Source organism: Piliocolobus tephrosceles, chromosome 11 (assembly GCF_002776525.5).
Source record: "Piliocolobus tephrosceles isolate RC106 chromosome 11, ASM277652v3, whole genome shotgun sequence".
Taxonomy (NCBI): domain Eukaryota; kingdom Metazoa; phylum Chordata; class Mammalia; order Primates; family Cercopithecidae; genus Piliocolobus; species Piliocolobus tephrosceles.
In genome coordinates this window covers 54,722,218-54,739,797 of record NC_045444.1, presented here as the reverse complement: position 1 = coordinate 54,739,797, position 17,580 = coordinate 54,722,218, and the positions used below count along the sequence as shown (strand labels likewise).

General features: G+C 42.9%; 1 protein-coding gene across 6 annotated transcripts in view; it reads right to left on the bottom strand.

Moving 5' to 3' along the window:
* The window catches only part of NOSTRIN (nitric oxide synthase trafficking), a 65,083-nt gene that overhangs the window by 34,207 nt on the left and 13,296 nt on the right, over nt 1-17,580 (bottom strand). For 5 of the 6 annotated variants that reach the window (XM_026454160.1, XM_026454163.1, XM_026454162.1 and 2 more), the window contains 3 exons: nt 5,868-5,951; nt 1,579-1,641; nt 1,296-1,377 (listed from right to left, as the gene is read on the bottom strand). In XM_026454160.1, the coding sequence (XP_026309945.1) occupies nt 1,296-1,377; nt 1,579-1,641; nt 5,868-5,951 (229 nt within the window). Of the gene's footprint in view, nt 1-1,295; nt 1,378-1,578; nt 1,642-5,867; nt 5,952-10,520; nt 10,579-17,580 lie in introns of those variants that run through there. The other variant, XM_026454166.1, reaches the window with a different exon arrangement.

Sequence of the window (17,580 nt, the reverse complement as noted above, 5' to 3'; positions counted from 1 at the left end):
ACCATAACCCCAACCCTATGAAAGCCAAGCAGTGTTTATTAAACACCCAATTATGTTGCCTAGAAGTACAGTATAAAGTGCTTAACTACTGAATAATACACAAAGAAAAAGAAAAAGGAACACAAATGTAACTATTCTAGGCCAAGGGCAGTGGCTGACACCTGTAATGCCAGCACTTTGGGAGGTCGAGATGGGCGGATCACCTGAGGTCTGGAGTTGTAGACAAGCCTGACCAACATGGTGATACCTGGTCTCTACTAAAAATACAAAAATTAGCCAGGCATGGTGGCAGGCGCCTGTAATGTCAGCTACTCGGGAGGTTGAGGCAGGCAAATCGCTTGAACCCGGGAGGTGGAGGTTGCAGTGAGCCGAGATGATGCCATTGCACTCGAGCCTGGGCAACAAGAGCAAAACTCCGTCAAAAAAAGAAAGGAAAAGAAAGAAAGGGAGAGAGAGAAAAAAAAAAGAAAGAGAAGGAAGGAAGGAAGGGAGGGAGAGAGGGAGGGAGGAAGAAAGGGAGGGAGGGAGGGAAAGAAAGAAAGAAAAACTGTTCTAGAAGGAAAGGCACAGAGAAAGAGTAGAGGATCTGCTATCAGAGGACCAGGTGCCCCTGAAAGGATTGTTGAATTATTTTTCTGTAATTTTTAGGATATTTGAGGATTGTACCCATTATTACCTTTACATAATACCAAGCTAATAAGCTAGAAAACATCTTTGTAAAAATTGTGCTTATCATTCTCTTATTTACAAATAGAATGATAAAATTGTTTTAAAAATGCAAAAAAAGTATAACAATGAAATAAAAACCTCCAATTTCACCATCTAAAGATCACTCATTAACATTTTGAGAAGCTTCTGCCAGTTTTCTCTATACATATGTAATATATACATATTCATTTTATGAAGTTGAGATTGTATAAATTAGACTTTTTGGTTCTGCTTTATTTAACAGTATACTGTGAAAAAAATCCCCATGTGATTAAATTCTTCTACAATAAGATTTTGAATGGTTGCAAATTATTCTATTGCTTGAATTTATCACAATTTATTTTGAATGATTCAGTAGTTTCCAGTTTTTCACTATTATAAGCAATGCTTTAACAAACATCCTTGTACATAAATCTTGGATTTGTGTTTTTTATTATTCATTTATTTTAAAATAAATACAAGTATTTATTTTATTTTTAGGATAAATTCCTGAAACCTGGTACCACATTCAGATCACCTTTTCCTTTTTGGGCTAAACACAGGAATCTTGCTTTAAATAGGAAAAGTAAAGAAAGGTTTGGACTCACTGATTTTCTCTTCTTCTCTTGTACATTTAGGACTTGATAAGTCGGTTTTATTGCTTCCAATTCAATTGCTTTGCCAAGTTTTCTGGAAATAAAACATAAAAGACACAGAAGCATAATATCAGGGTTTATATCTACTTTCCAAATTACTTTCTGGGGAAACAAAGTAGTGTGTTCTGGCACATCAATTCAGTGCAAGTTGGAAGTGGAATATTTGTAGCACACCCACTTTAAATATTTATGGCTCCCTTTAGAGTTGGAGAAAGGCCAGGGTGGGAGAACTCACTGATGCAGGTCCGCTGTGGATTTCATTCCCTCTGAGGCCCAGGCCCAGGCACTGCTGATACAGCTAAAGGCAAAAACAGTGGGGAACAAAGGTGAGTGTCATTTTCCTAGGAAATAGGATGTGCTGGCTAGAAATACAGCATGACATCTGATTCACCACATTCAACAATTGCATTCACTTCCCTAACCTTATTTCAATTTATCTGTGAGATCAAATTCTGCCAGTACATTTATTTGCACTATACTCATTATATGTACTGCTCTTTTTCCCAGTCATTTTTTATTTAGATTTTCATTTCCTATTTCATATCTGTATAAAATAGTGGAAATGGCCAGGTGTGGTGGCACTGCCTCAGCCTCCTAAAGTGCCTGTAAATTCCAGCACTTTAGGAGGCTGAGGTGGGAGGATCACTTGAGGCCACAGGTTCGAAACTAGCCTGCGCAACACACACAGTGAGACCTTTTCTCTACAAAAAAATTTTGAAAATTAGCCAGGTGTGGTGATGCACACCCATAGTCCTAGCTACTAGGGAGGCCAAGGTAGGAGGATTGCTTGAGCCCAGGAAGCTACAGTGAGCTATGATCATGCCACTGTACTCCAGCCTGGGCAATAGAGCAAGACCCTATCCCCTGAGCCCCTCTCCCCACCAAAAAGAAAAAAATAAGAAATAAAAATAAAATAAAATAGGGGAAATAAAATAGCCAAGGGTGAGAACAGGTTGGTCATAGGATACACATAGGTATGAAAAAACTGAGACTCAGAAAAGTTAAGTAATAAAGGGCTTGAGAGCCCTGCTCACGTCCTGCTGCTGCCCTTGGGGTTGGAGTCCAGCTCCTGTTCCCTGCTGGGTTTGAGGACAACAGCTCAGATAGTTTATGGTCCTATGAGCAGTATCTCACTTTAACACAAGGGATAATGCTACCCAATCCCTCATGGCATAGCGGGAGGATTAGGAAGTGTGATGTCATTTTTCTCCCACAGTGGCCCCATCTGGTCTGCCTTCAACAGTCAGGATAGTAAGTCCAGTCACATCAAGAAACCCCAAGTACAGAGGCCTGTGTAGATTCTGATGAAGAGGAAGGGGATGGATCTGCATCCTTGCCTTAATCAGAATGGTGCAGAGGTTTTGCCTCAAAATGCCTTCATTTGCATCCTGCAGTCTAAGAATAAGAGAACTAGACCAAAAGATGACAGATTTTCTACGCATCCAAAGCCAGATACGAGCTTAGGCACAAGAGCATACCTGCTATGTACTTACAATTATAGGAGATTCCAGAAAACACTAAATGAATCTATATTGACAGGAAGCAGATCAGTGGTTGCTTGGGATTGGGTGGGAAGGAGCGCAAACAGCCATGATAAATCTTTTGGTGTGATGAAAATGTCCACTTTTTGATTTTAGTGGTGGCTACACAGGGTATTTACATATGTCAAAACTGATCAGATCATATGCTTAAAATGGATGCTTACTATTGCATGTAAATTAAAACTCAATATAGCTGATTTTTAAAAAATGAAGTCAGGCACATTTTAGGGTAGAGTATCTGACATTTGCCCCTTGGAGGAGCTGGGTATCAGGACAGGACCAAGCATGTGGCCTCAGAAGGGCCTGTGTCTGAATGGAGATGCTCCCCCTTTGTTTTCTGCATGACCTTGGAAGAATCTCTGGCCCTCACTTAACTGATCTTTTAAAGTAGAAGTAACTTGGTCAACACCTGGGAAAAGATGGGGTAAAAATTGAAAGAGAAAGAAGGAAGGAAGGAAGGATGGAAAGGAGGGAGGGAGGGAGGGAGGGAGGGAGGAAGGGAGGGAAAAGAAAGGAAAGAAAGAAAGAGAATTAGAAGTAATGAAGTAATAAGATATCTGTAGTACCTAACACAGATTTGAGTATGGATAAAACTTCACTAATGTTTACTGTTAAATACTGTACTATTCCCAGTTGGCCTAACATTCTGGACCTGCCAACTCTTTGGTAGTATTCTGCTGGATGCCACAGCCGCAGCACAATACACTCACCCCTACACCCCTATACCTCTCATTCCTCAGGAGGCAATTCGAATCAAAAACATAATGGACATTCACAGAGCTTTCCTTCCCTGCCAGGTACTCTGCTAAGCACACTTCTTCTATTACCGCATTTAATTCTCACAGCAACCATAAGAGACAGGCTTTCGTTTTATTTTAAAGAGATCTTGAGAGATAAGATAAATTGTCCTAGGTCACTCACCTGGTAAGTGGTAGAGTTAGAATTTAAACCTGGGCAGTCTATCTATACTCAACCACTGTGCTATACTGGTTTACTGTAGTCTACTAAAAGACTGTCCTAAAAATAAAAATAAAGCTAAAAGAGCACTTTCAAAGTCACCATTTGTTATTATGGCTGATGCCTAAAGAAGAGTGGAAATATGAGCTCCAGAAGGCTTCTTTTTTTCCTTTCCCCTCTTTATCTCTTTCATCATCAGAAGAGACCACTGGCCAGGTGCGGTGGCTCAAGCCTGTAATCCCAGCACTTTGGGAGGCCGAGGCCGCGGACCACGAGGTCAGGAGATCGAGACTATCCTGGCTAACACGGTGAAACCCCGTCTCTACTAAAAAAAATACAAACAGGCCGGGCGCGGTGGCTCAAGCCTGTAATCCCAGCACTTTGGGAGGCCGAGACGGGCGGATCACGAGGTCAGGAGATCGAGACCATCCTGGCTAACATGGTGAAACCCCGTCTCTACCAAAAAATACAAAAATCTAGCCGGGCGAGGTGGCGGGCGCCTGTAGTCCCAGCTACTCGGGAGGCTGAGGCAGGAGAATGGCGTAAACCCGGACGGCGGAGCTTGCAGTGAGCTGAGATCCAGCCACTGCACTCCAGCCCGGGAGATAGAGCGAGACTCCGTCTCAACAAAAAAAAAAAACAAGAGAGAGAGACCTCCACAATGGCACTGCCAGTTCAAGGGCACGTCTGCATGCATTAGTCAAGAATCTTTGTAGCAAATTACCACGAATGAACTATTTTTGGTATACCACTATCTTTCTTCTCTCTCCCAATAAAGGAAACTACATTCTTAGTGCTGCAATGTATTGAAAAGAATGTGAACCAACACCTTTCAGCACATAATGTGCTAAGCTCGTCACACACATGATCTTATTTAATATGCCTACGCACACACAATAGAGCAAATATTATTACTCTCTCCAACAGAGGAAGAAATAAAGGCACACAGAGGCCAGGTTACTTGTCAAAGGTCATAGAGTAGAGAAAACATGGCCGGGCGCGGTGGCTCAAGCCTGTAATCCCAGCACTTTGGGAGGCCGAGACGGGCGGATCACGAGGTCAGGAGATCGAGACCATCCTGACTAACACGGTGAAACCCCGTCTCTATTAAAAATACAAAAAATTAGCCGGGCGAGGTGACCGGCGCCTGTGGTCCCAGCTACTTGGGAGGCTGAGGCAGGAGAATGGCGTAAACCCGGACGGCGGAGCTTGTAGTGAGCTGAGATCCAGCCACTGCACTCCAGCCTGGGCGACAGAGCAAGACCCCGTCTCAAAAAAAAAAAAAAAGAAAGAAAAAGAAAACATAGGATTCATACTTTCTGACTCCAAGACAATCTGACTTTACAACACCACTTCCCAAGTTAAATGTCATTACCAAGGCCTATTATGAATGTGGACTTAGGAGTCATAAACACTGAGGAAGAATCCAGCTATGCAACTCATGATCTGGGTGACTGGGGGAAGTATCTTGAACTTTCCAAGTCTCAAGTCCTTATCTGTAAACAGGGATAACAAGACCTCTCAAGGGTTCTTATGAGGATTAAATGGGGGTATCAGTAAAGCATTAACACAGTGCATGCACACAGTTAAGTGCCCAAGAACTGGAAGCCATGCTTGATGTGATGTACTTGCCATGTTTAGAAGAGGAAGCTGGAGTGGAACATATGTCACTTTTTACTATATTTAAGAATGCTTTTGCTGGGTGTGGTGGCTCACACATGTAATCCCAGCACTTTGGAAGGCCAAAGCAGGAGGATTACTTGAGCCCAGGAGTTCAAGACCAACTTGGGCAACATAGTAAGCCCTTGTCTCAACAAAAAACAAATTTAGCAGGGCATGCTCCCGGCTACTCTATACGGGAGGCTGGGTGGGAGGATTGCTTGAGCCTGGGGGATTAAGGGTGCAGTAAGCTGTGATTGTGCCACTGTATTCTGACCCAGGTAACAGAGCAAGACCCTATCTCGAAAGAAAACAAAACAAATGAAAAAAAGGGATGATTTTGCCTTACCTCTGCCACAATACTTACCTTTTTCTCGTGTTCTGTAATGCTTTGCTCAGCTTGCTTGCCAGTTTCTGAAGTCCTTTGGCATAGCTAATTTCCAGGTTTGCCCTGTTAGAAAAAGACTAGTTAAATGGGATGTGCTGGGCTGGGCGCAATGGCTCACACCTATAATCCCAGCACTTTGGGAAGCCAAGGCAGGCAGATCACTTGAGGCCAGGACTTCAAGACCAGCCTGGCCAACATGGTGAAACCCTGTCTCTACTAAAAATACAAAAATTAGCCAGGTGTGGTGGTGGAAGCTGTAATCCCAGCTACTTGGGAGGCTGAGGTGCAAGAATTGCTTGAACATGGGAGGCGGATGTTGCAGTGAGTTGAGATTATGCCACTGCACTGCAGCCTGGGCGACAAAGCAAGACTCCATCTCAAAAGAGAGAGAAAAAAAAAAGGATGCACTGGCTAGAAATCAAGCAAACACACACACAGATGCACACATGCACACATGTATGCACAAAGGAGGGCTCAGGCTGAAAATGTAATGCCTACATAAAGAGATGATTTGTTTACTACAAGGATCCTCTTGTCCTTAAGCATAATCCTGAAGGGTATCCAACAGGCTCCTAAAAAGACAGAGGTTTGTTTTTGCTTTTGTTTTGAGATGGAGTTTCCCTCTTGTTGCCCAGGCTGGAGTGCAGTGGCACAATCTTGCCTCACTGTAACCTTCACCTCCCAGGTTCAAGCGATTCTCTTGCCTCAGCCTCTCAAGTAGCTGGGATTATAGGCACGCACCACCATGCCGAGCTAATTTTGTATTTTTAGTAGAAACGGGGTTTCAGCATGCTGGTCAGGTCTCAAACTCCTGACCTCAGGTGATCCACCCATCTAGGCCTCCCAAAGGGCTGGGATTACAGGCATGAGCCACTGTGCGGGGCCCAAAGGAAGAGTTTTTAACTAAGCTCCTTTGACATCACACTAATGGGTTGAATTGTGTCTCCCAAGAAGAAGGTGAAGTCCTACTCCCCAGTGCCTGTGAATGTGACCTCATATGGGAATAGGGTCTTTGCAGATGATGATCAAGTTAAGATGAGGTCACTAGGGTGGGCCCGAACCCTATATGGATGTGTTCTTATATAAAGGGAAAATTTGGACATAAACAGACATGTACACAGAGAAAACGCCAAGTGAACATGAAGGCATAGATCTGAGTGGTGCATCTACAAGCCAAGGGATGCCAAAGATTACCAGCAAATCATCAGAAGCCAGGACAGAGGCACGGAACAAATTCTCCCTCACAGCCCTCAGAACACACCTCTGACTGCTAGCCTCCAGAACTGTGAGCCAATACACTTCCGTTGTTTACGCCATTAAGTCTGTGGTACTTTGTTATGACGGCCCTAAAAACTAATGCAATTGGCCAGGCGTGGTGCCTCACACCTGTAATCCTAGCACTTTGGGAGGCCGAGGCGGGTGGATCACAAGGTCAGGAGATCGAGATCATCCTGGCTAACACATTGAAATCCCATCTCTACTAAAAATACAAAAAATTAGCCGGGCATGGTGGCGGGCGACTGTAGTCTCAGCTATTCGGGAGGCTGAGGCAGGAGAATTGCTTGAACCCAGGAGGCAGAGGTTGCAGTGAGCCAAGATCATGCCACTGCACTCTAGCCTGGGTGATAGAACGAGACTCCACCTTAAACAAAAATAAAAACAAAACAAATACAACTAGTAAGGAACAGAAAACTGTCCTGCTGATCTCAGGATATTAGTACTAATCAGATTAGCTCTAGATTATAATCGTTGGCAGTAAAATAAATTATGATTGGATTAACCAAGCAGTAACTTTCTAATGGGAATCTGCAGTGGTAGCCAACACCAGATTTAGAAAATGAATTTCTATTACTTTCTATGCAGGACAAGGCTCAGTAGGAAGTCCAGGCATGCCCTCCAAAAGCAAACCCCTTGGTTCTTTTGGATAGATTGAATCACTCTCATCTTAAACGTATTTTACCATGTCCTATTTATAGGACCATCTATAGCTAAAATGAGGGCATCTTCATATCACTTTTGACTACAGAGAATCAAAATGTAGGGAATTAAGTTCAATTTATATTATGTTTTCCCTTTTAATATGGACCCTAAGAGTTTTCACTGCATTTTTCAGTCTGTTAATCTATTTTTATTGTATTTTTAGAATTATTTATGATGTTATTTCATTTGGGAAACAATCCCAGAGCTCTCTAGTAACTAGTCTAATACCTGCATGTTTCACACAAATTAACTCCATGTCATAGACTGAGGAAAGAAAGACAGCCAGAGATGATGGGCTATTGATCTATTGCTAAATTATTATTCATTTTTTTTCTGTTAGTACAGCTGTGCTTTAAGTTGTTTTTATCACTTTTTGTAAGAAAGTCATTGTAGGATGTATGTTACGGCCTAGCTGCAGAAAACAACCGTTTGGTGTCAGAATTTGCCCAGACATAAGGAAAGGCTGAGGCCAGTATTTTGAGACAATGAAGCCAGTCAATAAATATCTCATTGCACTTAAAAATAGATTTCTCTGCTCTAGGAATATGTCCCAGGTGATGGAGAGAGAGAGAAAAAGAGAGTGCTGGTTAACAGCCAGCTGGGAGAGACCATCACCCTTGATGAACTCAGATGCTCTGGAACCCCAGGAGATCTCTACCATTCAGTGGGGGTAGCTTCAGGTACTGTTAAAAAGAAGTTATATGACCTACTTAAAGGGGGTTTTATGAAAAATAAAATGTGTTAAGAGCCCAAGTCTACTAGGGGCTCAGTGTCTGGAACGATTGCTGCTGACCTGTAAAGCTCTGAATCACGTGACTCTGGCAGCCTCTCTGATTTCCCTTCCTGCCAGTCACAACTTGGCTGATTCTACTCCTACTCAGTGGCCAACTGCCATCCTGCCTCAGGGCCTTTGCACTTGCTGTGGCCTCTGCCGAGTGCTTCTGCTACATAGCCGCATGGTATTCTCCTTTGTGTCATCCCCAACAGGAGCTGCTCGAACATCACCACCTCAGAGGTTTGCCCCATCTAAAAAAGGATCCTCGCCACTCTCCCCTTACGGTTTTATTTGTGTCTTATTGTATCTTGTATCACATTATAATTTTTTAGTTTACTCTGGTGAACACCCCTAGGATGTGAACAGTTCCATAAGGATCAAGAATGGCTTTGTTCGTTGCTATATCCCTAGGCCTAGAAGAGTGCTTGGCACATAACAGGCACTCAGCATGTATGTCACAAATGAATGAATGAATAAGTGAAAGGACTTCCCACCAGGTACTGGTTGGAATTCTTACTGGTCTCTGCCATAGACTTGTTCTTACCTCACCACTTTTGAGAACTGTAAATTAACAAGCTGTTTAGATGCAGTCTCTATAGTTTGAGCTGTGCTCAGCCCTGATGCTAGAGCACACTGCTGTCTAGCACTTGAAATAGCTAGACACATAAACCCTTTCTGAGTCCAGGAAAGCTAACCAGAGGGCTGTTTAGGTCTTTTCTTTCCAGCATGCATTCTTTCTTGGAAGCAGCACAAAGAGCATTGAATAGGATAATGCTTTTTATAATGTTCAGCTCAGTGCTAGGCACAAAAATCATTCTTACTAAATATTAATTCTTCTAATGTGATTATTGTGTATCCAGAAGGAATACACAGAGGTGGGGATGGTGTGGGAGGAAGAATCCCCAGATTTCTTGTCCGTTGGCTCTAGAACAATCCTGAATGGTTTCTAACAGGAAAGGTAATGCTGTCAGTCACAGCCTCTTCCTCAGAATTCAATTCTGCTTTCAGAATGTTCTTGCAGGCTATACAAAGGTGTTTCCGAGGCTAAGCAGACCTAAAGAGGACACCAGAAAGAAGTGTTGCTTTCCTTTATGTTGTTAAGTTTATTCCACTTGGGGAAAAAAAAAAGTTAGGCTTTGGTGGTATGAAAAGGGGGGGCTTGTTCACTTTTAGGGGGTTTTGGGGCTTTTTTTTTTTTTTTTTTTTTTAGTTTGGCCAGCTGTTCTCCTGGGCCCCGGTGTTTCTGCCGGCTTTCTCCTGAGCATGATAGGAAACCAGCCTAAAGAGGTTCAACTACCACACAGCATTTCTTGTGTTGGGAGTCTTCTCTTTACAGACAAGTACCTTAGAAATCTTCAGCAGGGCAGATTTGTGGGTTTATAGAATGGTATATAGGTTAAAAGTTCCTGTATATTGCACATAAAGAGAGTGTCCAAACAGTGGTCTCCTGACAAAGGTGTTGCATCACCTTTGTGACATGCTGATGCTTGACCTGTGTTCTCCCTAGGCAAGAAACAGGAACCTCCAACACTTACTGAGCACTTACAATGTGCTAGGCATCATTCTAAGTGCTTTAGGTATATTTCCTCATTTAATCCCTGATAACCCGTGAGGCAGGTACACTCTGTCTACCCGTTTCATGGAAGGGAACACCAAGGCACAGAGAGTTGGGTCAGTCACTAGCCTGAGGGCACACAGGAAGGAAGTGATGGTGACAGACTTAGATTCCAACCCTGGGCAGTCTGGCTGGGGAACCTGCCTGCTTAACCACACCTCTTTCCTACCTCTGAAGTTTTAGGGAAGAGATTGCAGATGGAGAATTGTGGGAGAAGTGGAACAAAAGTGCTTTCAAAAATTGATACCGCCTCTCACTTCACCTTTAATTGCAGTGTTCTGAATCAGCACAGCTCCTGGAGGCTGTGTAGCTGGAGTCCCAATTCACAGCAGCCTCGGTGCAGACGTAATGAGCTTCCGGGCCTATTCCAAAGGCATCTGTGCAGTTGCAAAGCATTTGGGGAATAGGAAGTGGGGATGTTGAGGGTCTGGCAAAGTGGGAAGGATGGGGGCTCTGACAGCAAATGTCACCGAACTAACACTTTGGGCTGGAGTGAGTTGGACACTGCCTCTCTGAACAGCACGAGTGTACCCTTTCTCTCTGCCTGTAACTTATTGATGACCCCGAAGGGTTTAGAACTAGCATTCAAATCAACCAAGCAAAGCAGGCTGCAACCATCTACTCTTGCATTTTAAATCCTAATGACCATTTTGGGAACCTGAGCAAATTACTCTGCAAGACAGAAGGAAATGAAATGTAGTGGGGAGGATGGGTGTGGGACAGTGTCACTGTGCACTCTTTCTGCATAGATATAACGAAACCTTTCCCAGGCCTCTAGCTCTGAATGGCTTTTATCTCAACAGATGTTAACGGTTAAAGTCTTCCCCTGAGAGAATCGCTCTTTTATACGAAGCCATGTTCCAAGTGGCAAGCGTGAAGAAAGCTGTTATTTTTGTAAGTCAGAATGTTTGTAAATGGAAACAAACACTTCCACGGCTCTTCCATGCTTCCGGTCTATTGAGGCAATATATGTATCCTTTCAGGATGCCTGCTAAATAGAAATAAAACGACCTAGGTGTTTTCCCAAGGCAGAGGCAGCAAGGCATACCTCACTTAGAATGATTTCTTCTCATCTCTCAAAAGGAGGTGCTTTATCTCCGTTCAAGCTGAAAAAGTACCACATGCAAAGGGAGTAGAGAGAGCAGAGCTAATCTCACATTGAGATGTGAAATTTTCATTCCCTCATTAAAATAGTCAGAAACAAGCTTGCAAAGACGTTGTGCTTAATTCTCTAGCCCTTTCCCATTTTTTTCTTTCCATTCTACTGCCACCATAGCTAATACAAGTTAAAATGCCTTCTCCAAGCAATTGTCTTGGCCTATTGCATTGGTGATGCATATATATTTTGATAGGCAACCCAATCTCAGAATATTCCAGTGGTTTTAACGATTCTGGACCCTGCCCTATAAATATATACACCTACTATATACCCACAAAAATTAAAAATTAAAAAAATTTTTAATACACTATAAAAGATTCTGGACCAAGAAAATGACATGCACTGACTTTTAACCCATTTATATTCTAATTTTCTCTCAGCATGCAAGGCTGGACAATATTACTTCGTTAGTAATAATGAAGGCCAATTGATAAGTCAAAGACCAATGTTTGTTTGATTTAGATTTTAAAATAAATTATATTTTTGAAAGAAAAGAGAGATGGAAAATATCTGGTTTCAGATTCAGTATTTTAGATAAAGCACAAATTAAAATGTAAGAATATGTGACCAAGTAATCAATTTTAGACAATCCTGCTTTTGTAAAATTAAGATAATGAAAAGTAGTTTAAAAAACAAACTGTAGTTGCCCCCCTGTGTCTATGAGGAATTAATTAAAATGGAGTTAAGGCCAGGAGCAGTGACTTGAGCCTGTAATCCCATCTACTCCAGAGGATGAGGAGGAAAAATCACTGAGACCAAGAGTTTGAGACCAGCCTAAGCAACATATCAAGATCCCATTTCTACAAAATTGTTTAAAATTAGCCCAGAGTGGAGGCACACACTTGCAGTCCTAGCTACTTGAGAGGCTGAGGCGAGAAGAGTTCCTGAGCACAGGAGTTTGAGGCTGCAGTGAGCTGTAATTGCACCACTGCACTCCAGTCTGAGCAGCAGAATGAGAACCCCATCTCTAAAAACATAAAACAGGGCTAAGCCCTTCTCATGCTTGAAAGAAGCAGGTGACAGAGTCCTCCCTTCAACATAAATTGAGAAGGAATTTTAGTAACATCAAATTCTTCTGTCGGGATATCACACATCTTTTAAGTCCTTCTTTGGACCAGCACCAGCTTCCGGTTTGGGGGTGGATGTCCTGATATTTTCCATCCAAACTTCATTAGCATGTCTTTTGAAAGACCATCACAAACTCCTCTTACAAACAGGTTGTAAAGTTCATTACCGGCAGCTTGAAACACATTTTCATATGGACGCTCTGTCATTGGAGTGGCTGGCTCACTTGCTAGCCCACTGCAGCATTACTGATTGTCTTAATTCTGCTTCCTGAGAACAGTATAAAAATTGCTGAAACAGGAGGATAAGACCTGAATGATGCCCTTCTTGAGTGTCTAGTCTGGGAGTCTCACTGAGACCCGGCTCACTCTGGCCCAGGGTAAACGTGAGCGACGGCAGCTCCAGAACTTCAGAGCCTAAAGTGTGCGTTCATTCCCAAGCTTAGTGCATTAGTGTGTGGGGTGGGGGAGGACAGGGAGAATCGTGGTGAGGGAATTCAGGTAAAGTGGACAAGAAAGGCAGTTTTCAAAGCTTTTTAGCAGGGAAAAAATTTTATACAGAATCCCAGCGTATCATATAAATACCAGTCAAGTTGATCTGATTAAAAGGGAGAAAGAGTGAGGAGGAAGCAGAGCCCTGCCCACTTAATCTCCTCCTCACCCCGGGAGGTAGCCCCCACGGGCTCCCCACAAACCCCTTGAGCTATAAGGTTTGAAAGCCACTGGGCTTCATGACTGCTGCTGTCCTTTTCCATAGAGGACCCTAAGACTCTGTGAAGGGGGCTGAACCAGGACCCCCTGAGCATGGTGGGTCCCCCACAGCAGTGCCCAAAACTGCCTATCCACCTGGGGATACCCTGGCACTGAGCCTGGGTTGAGCTGGGTAGGAATCCAAATGTATCGTATTTTCCATATCCCCATCTGTAAATCAGAAATGGAGAGAAGTATGTATGCTGTGGGTTGTGAGATAATTAAAGAGACCAAGAATAAGACACATTTAACACAGTGGCTGATCTATGGTCTGAATAAATGGTCTCTCCTGTGATTTTATTATTTTTTCTAGCTTTTGTTCAAAATAATATGCTACATATTATGCCAGTAAGTGTCTTTGACATACCCACTTATGACTCCTCAGAAATAGCCTAACTTGATCTTCTTTAACGTTATGAGTGCCTGGAAGGCACAGAGTCACTCATACATTAGTGTCTTCATTTACTCAGTAAGTGTCTATTGAATGCCTACTCTGCGCCAGGCCCATGCTAGTCACGTGGGACACAAAGACCCTCAAGGAGTTCAGCCTCTAGGAAAGGAGACAGACAAGTGAACAGAGAATAACAGTGCAGGCTGTAAGAGCTACGACAGATGCAAGCAGTAATTCTGCACATAGAACCGAGGAGCATTTTTTTTTGAGACTGGAGACTGGAGTTAAGGAAGGCCTGCCACGGTGGGATGACTGGATCTTAAAGAACGTGTTGAATGGAGCCAGGCAATGAAGGTGATGAAACATCTACCAGGCAGGCGATACGGCCTGTGCAAATGCAGGGACCCACGTATGGTGGCAGTGGTGGTGATGGCAGGAGTGTGAGTGGGATACAAGTGGGGTGGGATTGCAAGTGGCTCAGTAAGGAGAGAGGCAGGGATCATGCGGAGATGGAGAGAGACAAAGTAAACAGAAAGGCAGAGTTCAGATCTCAAAGGCCCTTTTATAATATGATGAGGGCTAAATTTTATCCTAAAGGTCATGGGAGTCTTTGAAGGGTCTTAAACAGGGTCATGGCTACAGAGTGAAAGGTGCATTAAAGACAGGCACAGGGCCTCAGCTAGCCCGCAAGTTCAGGTAACTTTCCTTGGATTGGAAACGGGCGTCCTCTAAAGGGGCACAGCTCTGTCAGAGTAAAAGGCTTAAGGGGTAAGAGTGGATTGGTTTCTGCCTCCATTCATCCCACTCAGCCATGTGCCTTTGTGCAGCATACAAACTCCACGGCTATAAGGCAGCACTCCTAGACAGAATAGTTTGAGAGAGTTTTGCCAGAACAGTGGAAGAGGCCATAAAATAAAAAGAAAGCTATGGATATCAAAGGAGTTTCAAAGAGAGAAATACGGTCTTAGTCATGAATTGAGATGGACAGAATCATGGATATGGATGGTCCCAGGCATTGAGCTTGATTGACTGGGCAGTGGTTCCCAGAAGGGGGACCAGCTTTGGAGAGGAGCAGATAAACCCTGTTTTGGACATACTGACTTTGTGGTTCCATGGGACTTCTAGGTGGAAATGTCCAATATACTGTGAAATATATGGTTTGAAGTACGGTTTAGACATGTTCCTAGTACTGTACATTTGTAAATCATCAATATGCAAGAGAGCTAAAGCTGTGGGAGTTAAGGTCACCCAGGATAATGGGAGAGTGGAAGATGATTTTTCAAATATTTAATTTCACTTTGTTATTGCTTTGTTGACAGTGTCTGCAGTGAATCATGGATTGAACAAGTGGCCAACTATACCTCCTTCTTTTATTCTTTTCTTTTTAAAGTTCAGAGCAGCAGATTTTGGCATTTGAAAACCTGATCTTAAACTCCTGTACAGAGGAACAATTGATTTTCCAGTCAAAGCCTGTTTAAACATTAGCTATGAGGATGCAGGAAGCCAAACATTCACAAAGTGTTTCTGAGAATGTACCTTTGTCTCTTTAAATCTGATCTGTAATTGTATTAAAGTGAACCTGATAACTTTGGCATTAGGCATTGTAGGAGCTGCTATGTTTCTCTGGCTAAATCTGTTCGCTACTGCGAAAAAAGAAGCTGAAGTAGCTAATTGGATAAAAGAAGCTAAGCATGACCATGAATTGCAGAATATCCAGGCAAAAAGGTGTTTTAGTAACAACTGCACTTTTCTATCACCACTCAATCAGAATAAGTGCAAGAGAGCAGCTGAGTTTGGAAAGGAAACATTCTCTGGCCTGGCAGCTTGACTGTGGTGCTGCCTCTGGTATCCAAGTGCTAACGCTGAACTCTGTCAAGCAGAACCACATTCCAGGGGCTCTTAAGTAAGGGGTCTGGAAATGCACACCTCCAAGGACAGTAAAGGCCTTGTTCTAATAATGTAGGTATAATAATTTTTAAAAACCCTTAACTATCTTTCATTTATTTAAAAAAAAGTCTTATGAAAATAGAGATGGGGGGCCGGGCGCGGTGGCTCACGCCTGTAATCCCAGCACTTTGGGAGGCCGAGACGGGCGGATCACGAGGTCAGGAGATCGAGACCATCCTGGCTAACACGGTGAAACCCTGTCTCTACTAAAATACAAAAAAAAATTAGCCGGGCGTGTTGGCGGGCGCCTGTAGTCCCAGCTACTCGGGAGGCTGAGGCAGGAGAATGGCGTGAACCCGGGAGGCAGAGCTTGCAGTGAGCTGAGATCCGGCCACTGCACTCCAGCCTGGGCGACAGAGCGAGACTCCGTCTCAAAAAAAAAAAAAAAAAAAAAAAGAAAATAGAGATGGGTTGTGCTATGTTGACCAGGCTCAAACTCCTGGCCTCAAGCAATCCTCCCATCTCGGCCTCCCAAAGTGCTAGGATTGCAGGCATGAGCCACTGCACCCAGCCCATTTATTTATTTATTCAGTCTGTAAGTATTTACTGAATGCATTTTAGGTGGCAGGTACCCCTCATTCAAAACCCCATGTCCTCCTTCACTGTATCTTGCATTCTGTTGGTCACGGATTTGCCTTCATCATTGTCTGTCATAACCCTCAATGGAAATGCCTACTGAATATATTCCAAGACTACCATTTTACTTTCTTATTGGGTTTCCCATTACTTGTCTGTAACCGTAAGTAACAAGATAGTTTCTTTTGAAGAGTAATGGCTTTCCAGGTATTTTTCTAATACAAGGGAAGCTTACCATTGGTTCACATGTAATAAGCCCACTTTAAGAGGAAAATAAGGCCAAGGCTCATTTCTAGATAGCTGGTGGGAATCAGCCTTCTATCCAATGTATATCTAGAGGAGGAATTTCTGACTTCACAAAATGGGGAGAGTTGAGGTAAATGTAATCCCAGCCATGCTGTGACCATCCATCCTTGTTGATATGGTTTAATAACCATAACCAACATAATTGTTGACTCAGTTCAAACACACTAGGAAGAGGGAGTGACCTCAGAATCACATCACTGTGTGGGAGAGAAATGATCCAGCCCTGAGAAGTGAAGTGGCCTATGTCTTTGCCTGCTAATACATAGGAATGCTGTCTAAAAGTATATAATGTGCCACATATTCATAGATTAATAGAATATTTGTGTCCATTAGAAAACAGTTCTTCCCAAATGCCATCTCTTTTAGTGTGGACAAGCATCCTTCAGGTTAACTATGTGATCTAAAAGCTGAGCAAGGGGAGGAAACTTGAAAGCTCAAGATGAGGAGACACTGCAAATGTATATTTACCAGGAATCAATGCAAAACAACTTTAAAAATGGCTTCTTGCTAAGGGGAAATAATTTAATTGTACACGTTTAGCTTTAGAAAATGTTCAGAAAAGCATTTATTACATAAATGACCTAATATGTAGCATAATATTTTTTGATCTAGGTAAAACATTAGATCTGTTCTTTGTACTCATACTATACAGTCTTTATCTAGGAATGTGCTTGTAATTTTGCTAATCAGTAGACTCTTGAGATGTTCAAATTCTAAATTCTTCTCTATAAGGAAGTAAAGCTGTGAGGGGAGATATCTTCAGCTACCCAAGTGTTTCTTCCCCACTGGACATATTTGTCACTCTAGAATAAGTGATTGGAGGGTTTCACACATTAATAGTTTCAGGGCAGATGGCAGCCATAGGAAGAGACTTCAAGAAAACAAAAATAAGAAATGAAGGCTCTGACTGTACGAAGAAAGTGGATGTCGGTGGCAAGGTGGGGATGTGGAGTGATCTAGAAAAAGGAAAAACAGTGAGACAGACTTCGAGTTGTGCCCCCCCCCCAGAGTTTTTCAGTTCACTATTGAGGCTGTTTACCAGCAGGCATCATCTATTGCCTGTCTTCTATCTTCACAGCTCTCTACCAGGCACTAATTTTGATCTCTCAGATACCAAATAATTAATGCC